This window comes from Limulus polyphemus, unplaced genomic scaffold (genome assembly GCF_000517525.1).
Source record: "Limulus polyphemus unplaced genomic scaffold, Limulus_polyphemus-2.1.2 Scaffold2796, whole genome shotgun sequence".
Lineage (NCBI taxonomy): Eukaryota > Metazoa > Arthropoda > Merostomata > Xiphosura > Limulidae > Limulus > Limulus polyphemus.
In genome coordinates this window covers 149,339-155,483 of record NW_013668406.1, presented here as the reverse complement: position 1 = coordinate 155,483, position 6,145 = coordinate 149,339, and the positions used below count along the sequence as shown (strand labels likewise).

At 30.7% G+C, this 6,145-nt stretch overlaps 1 protein-coding gene across 2 annotated transcripts in view; it reads left to right on the top strand.

Moving 5' to 3' along the window:
* The first annotated feature begins 253 nt into the window (after positions 1-253).
* Positions 254-6,145, top strand: part of LOC106467922 (eukaryotic translation initiation factor 4E transporter-like) — a 79,403-nt gene continuing 73,511 nt past the window's right edge. The window contains exons 1-3 of one of the 2 annotated variants that reach the window (XM_022396137.1): positions 254-417; positions 1,097-1,186; positions 5,457-5,566. In XM_022396137.1, the coding sequence (XP_022251845.1) occupies positions 1,108-1,186; positions 5,457-5,566 (189 nt within the window). In that variant the 5' untranslated portion in view covers positions 254-417; positions 1,097-1,107. Of the gene's footprint in view, positions 418-1,089; positions 1,187-5,456; positions 5,567-6,145 lie in introns of both variants that reach the window. The other variant, XM_013928305.2, reaches the window with a different exon arrangement.

Sequence of the window (6,145 nt, the reverse complement as noted above, 5' to 3'; positions counted from 1 at the left end):
AACTATATCTTACTCAACCCGATGGAAGCGTGTGAAAAACATATTTTAAAAGAAAGATTAAGAGCAATGTGGATCTTATATCTTTTTAACACAATTCCAAGTAATTGTGCACTTGCTAATTTTTTAGAAGTATAAAATTGTGCCGAAAACTGGTTTATAAACTCACCAATTAACTTTGATGTATTTGTATTTTGTAATCATTTACTCTGATGTCATCCGGGACCCTTAGGCAGTAGCTCCACCTGTAGTCCACCATTACGATTTAGTATTGCTATTTTTGTATCAGTTGGAATTTTGTGTGCTTTTCATTATACATGTAGTTTGTATATATATGTTTGTAATGATAATATTCTATTACTGTATTAGATACGGTTTGAAACAGGTTGATAAGCAACAAAAGTGTTGAGGTGTACATAGGTAATGTAAATGTTTATTTTATGTTGGCTTCAAAATATCCAGATTAGGAATCGAAATTCGAAATCATAACTCAGTGACACGTTAGTCGTTAGGAACCTACCGTTTTTAACTAGGCCCATCTAAAATTAGTATTACTTTTACTAAGTAACTAACTATATACGGTGCCTTTCGTTGAATGACTAACTTAGTTAACGTTTAGCCCTTGATGTTTAAATATTTAACTTTAATGTAGAAAATTTCTAGTTAAATATAAGTTATAAATATAATGATATATGTATGAAGACTAGCTTAAGTTAAATTAAAGAAGTTTTTAACATTTTTATTATTTCAATTTCACAGCTATGACTTGCTTGGCAGTAAACTAAAGAGCAATTTTTTTAGGTTAACAGCCTGAGCCCTTTGTAACCCACCTCATTCCCTGTGTGTGGTCTCATCAGCCCATAAACTAGGTGTTAATATTATTATTAAATTGTTATGATTAACATCAGATATTGTTGATGAAAAATATTTCTCCCTCCACTTGAGTATTTTAGCAAAATTACTTAATCTTAGGTCTAATAAACTGTGTTGTTATAAGTAGTATACTATTAGAGTGCTGTTATAACTTATAGTAGTAATAGCACAGTGTTAACCTCAAAATGTTTTTTGTTTAAAAAAAACTGTTACTGTCAGTTCACAGTGCATTACAACATGGCCATGGTTGAACAAGCTACAAGCATGAGTTCGTCTGTATCATTTGAAATTGAAGTGAAAGGGATTCCAAAAGAAGGTATCACCAATAAAAATTATTTTCCTTCAAGCAGTGAAAATATGAAAATACTTTAGCATGTAGAAAGCAGATTAACACATTTATCTTACTTTTATTTTGTAAGCAATATAATAAATCCATTGAGGTTGCTTCAGTTATTCACGTATTGTTAAGTGCTGTTGAGAACTGTAACCTGAGGCAAAGTACTCTGTATGTTTGTCAAGTTTCTTTTCAAAATTGTATATTGTATCTGTGACAGTTATTATTAGATGTATTTGTAGCTATCTAAGGGTAAGAATTTAAATTAACAAGTGTATGTATATGATGGTTTATAAGGTAATATGATTAATGAGTTCCATTATCTTGTATAGAAATATATTTGGATGGAAGTAAGAGACTTCTTTTTTTTGTGTTATGTGGATTATATCTTAGGTTTTAGAAATGGAGTGACTATTAGCAACACACTTTTCTAATAATGATATCTTCATTATTTGCACTGTATATTATGAGGCTTCACTACTTTGTGGTTGTGGATGTGTCCCATCACATAGTTACAAGGGATTTTTTTGATGAAGAGTGTAGCATGGATTCCTTTGTATCAAACAGTTTGTGCACAAGCTGAAAATAGTAAAACTAAAAGGCAGAATCCTTTGCCCTCCAAGTTATAGCATTACTGTTGAAGCCTCCTAGATGATAATAATGAATAGCTAAAGGAATCCTGGGAAATATATGTGCACTGGCTTAACTTGTTAGTGAGATGTTGGAAACTACTGTTGTAGATCATTTGTATACACATTTAGGTAATTAGAGTTTGATAGCAGTACTTGCATTATTTTAGAGAAGAGATATTTTTCTATCTTGCTGACCTCGTGAAGTTTTCTAGTAGGGTATAAATGTTTTGAATTAATTTTAATATCGCTGTTGCTGTATTTGTATATCTTGAAAATAAACTTACTGGTAGTGGTAAATACCGTATAACTACAGGCCTTTTAAATACAAGTATATTATAGATTGTTGTACATAAAGGGGCCTTTTGGCCCAACAACATGTCCTGATTTCTAACCCTAATTCCCCAAATATTCATCAACCCCTTTTCTTAAGCTCTAGTAAAGTTGCAGTTTCTACTAATTATATGGTGGTTTAATCCACAGATTCAGCATTCTAATGGAACTGCATCATTTTAGACATTTACCTGACTTTTCCAAATCTTAAATTTATGACTTCTTGTTCTGCCGTCCAAAAAATTCAACATAAACTCTGTTGCCTTCATCTTATCATTTCTTTTAATAATTTTGAATGGTTAGATAACTTTTTTTTTTTAATTTTTAAAGAAAATAACTTAAGATGTTCCAACTTCATCCTCATTTAACAACCCATCTATCCTTGGAATCATTGTAGTAATCTTTCTCTGAATCAAATGTATTTCCTAAGCTAAAGGTCTAAAACATCACAAGATTACTTTGTATAAGATCTAACTAGTAACTTATACAGTGAAATCTTGGCTTCTTTATACTTCACCAGTATTCCCATAAATATACAACCAAAAATACTGTTAGATATACTACTTGCAATAAATTACTGTTTCAAACTCAAAGTCTTATTATTTCTGCCAACCAGTACCCTAGTCCCCAAGATCTTTTTCCTATTGTACAAAAAGTTACAATTTGGAAATATAACTAATCTACTTGAACATATTCATACCACTGTCACTATTAAGAATTAAGTAACATGTTAGACAATCACGCTGTCTTATCATCCACAGTATTTTCTATTATTTTTTAAGATAAAAGATGCTTTTAGCTTATACAAAAAATATTTTGTTTTAGAGTGTTTGGAGTCTGTATTTTTAAATATTTTCAAAAGTACAACTTTTCCCTGCTGCTCTAACTTTTGAAAGACTTCTTATTACTAGCCTAAAACTGCTTAAATGTAGCCCATCAAGTCTCAACACCTGTCTCCAACACTTAAACATCTTAGAAGTTTTTTTGTTGGTTCATTTATTTTCAGTAATATTTCATTCAGTTCTTTCACCTTAACATTTCTTGCTCATGTCCAACATGTGATTTGTATATTTAGTTAAAAATCATCTTTCTGTTTCTGGTTAATAACTCTTCAGATATTCCATTACGAACATCACTAGTCCCAGCGTGCATTACAAAAATAGCATCTTCTTGAGCAACTGAGCTACTTATGTGCCTGTATGTAATTTTGAACTATGGCATGTGATAAATATATATATATGTTTTTCTTCAGCATCAGCCACAGGCTCAAACGAATTTGACTTAGTTACCTGTGTCTGAAATATACTTCCTTTCTTAGCCTTAGACTGCCTTTCATTGTATACCTTAGAAAACAGAGTTTTTCCTTCACCAAAGCAGCATTTTAAATTTTCTATATCCTTTAGTTTGCAATTTGATAGCTAAATGTATTTCTTTTTCTCTCTCTAATACTACATGCCTGAGACCTTTGAAATCATCTTAACCCATTCTTTGCATTTGTCACATCCAAAAGTTTTACCATTACATTACTCTTTACCATAATAACAGCGAAAGAAAATCTCTAAAAGGAATAGAAAACAAACAGAATAATAATTTACCTTAACATACACTCATTACAATAAAAAAAAAAATATTAATAACTGTAGCAGTAAAAATAACCTAAAGTACTTTAGGAAGATAACATCTATGCTGCAGAACTTTTAGCACAACAACTACAGTAGAATCTTGATTATCAGGCACCTCGGTATTAAGGGCAAACTTTTTCAGTCTCTTTCTTTGTTCTACTGTTTGTAACCAAAATAAATCTTGCAATAACAGACACCTCGATATTATGGATTAAGGGCAATGTCTTTAGTCTCATTCTCTATACAGGCACTAGATAAAGCAGGAAGTTATCTTTGTATGCCTGTACGATATACTGACAAATATCCCAGAAGGATGACCAATATTCAAACACTTGTGGTGTTTATTGGATCGGCTCCGAACCATGTACTGTAATAAATGTTTTCATAGTTCAAAATGCAATCTTACTGTAAACACTGGTAAGATGCATAAGTTGATAAACTCCACATTGTGTTCTGGGAGCAGGGGTCAAGTCAACTTATTTCTGTGCACATGCTTTGTTGCTCTCAAGAGTATTGTATTACAGTGTCATTTAAACAGTCTAATAACACATGTGGTGACTTGTTGCTTTATTTTCAGTGGAATACTACTTCAGTTGTTGATAGTAAAATAAACACAGAAAATAAATGTAGAGAAGTACTTTGAAATTTTTTGACTAATAATAAAAAAAAAGCACAGCTAATCTACCCTGTGAGACCTCCTTTTGACAATGCTCCATGTCATAGCAACGTACAACTCATGAACACCCGTGTCTTGTATATACCAAACAAAATGGGAGCCTTCAAATTCAGAAATTTAGTACGGTCAATTTGGAATCCAGCTTTGTGTGGCTGATTTTTGATATTAAGGGCACCTTAGTATAGAGGGTATTTGGACACAGTCGGAAGGGTGCCTTTAATGTTGAGACTCTACTATGGGTATAATTACAAAGTTCACTAAGAAATTGCTAATGATTGTGAAATTATTTTCAGCAAGTTGTTTCTCAAAATGACGTTTTTGTATAGTTCAATTACTTCAGCTACTGAATTCAAACAATTACCACAAGTAGTCTGAGAATTACAGTAAAAAATCTGTTTACTGTTTCCATTAATAAATATAATAATGTAATAGATTTTGTACAAAGATACATTTGTTATGAACTATGATTTCCATTGGCCAAATTGTTAATTACATTGTTTAGATGATGAAAATGTTCGAGTTTTAAAAAGTTTTTCTTAGAACTATATAATAAAATCAGTAGTTAATATAGTGTTTTACGGTGGTACAAATGTTCACTGTAACTATTCATTCAAATTATTGTTTCAACTCAAACTTTTGTAAATATGAGGTGGAAAGTAAGTTAAATAGTATACAATTATCCAATAATTGTTATTTTTATTTAAAATATTTATTACTTTGAAAATTTTTTGTTATAAATATATTTATAGGACCATGACAATTTATTTCTAAACAGTATGTAGACATATGATAAGAAATTCACTATTTATTTCATAAGATTATGTTATGGCAGTTGTATTTAGTTTGTTTGAGTATGGGCCAATATTAATCGGAACAGTTTCTTACAAAATAGGTATTAAGTTAACATGCCCAAGTTTGTGTGATGGTAGAAGCTTCTTGCCCTCCAGTATGTTTAATTTAACTTTGAATGAAGATTACATTTATCAATTCAGCCGAAAGTAAACATGGTCAACAAAGTAACGGTTCAAGTCGTTCCTCATCAAGAGCATCATCCAAAAGTCGAAATTCACCAAAGCCACTTCCACAATATCAGTATACCAAGGTAAGCAAGGCTTTAAATTTAAACTTTACTTAAGTCAAGCTGTTATTTTGCTATAAAATCTGTATTTTTGTCTTGCCAAGTTTACTAGTCCATTCTTGTTTAATATATGTCCTATAAAATTGATTTTGTGGCCATTAAAAGCTTCTGGAGTCAAAGCCCTCGGTCTTTTCCTACCATATATTTCTGTACAGCAGATTTATGACTTCAGAAAACTTCTTAGTGTTTCATTAACCCTTTCATTACAGGTTGGGTGGATTCCACCCAGCTCATAACCATGAAAGTATCCATAAGAGTAATTATACTCTGATTTGTGATAATGTATGCACATTTTTACAAAATTTTGCAGGTTATTAGTAAACATTACAATGTTTTGTACAAAAAATATCAGGTTTTTAAATTAAGTATTAAGATTTGTTAATTAAAGATTTTTTCGTAAGCCCTTTTTTTTCAGAATGTTGACTATCCAACATGTAAAGCAATTTTGATTTTAAGATTAAAAATACTTTAATGCATTAGAACATTTTCAAATATCACATATGAAATCCTTATAATCTCCAGATTATTTTAAAATTTTTCTAG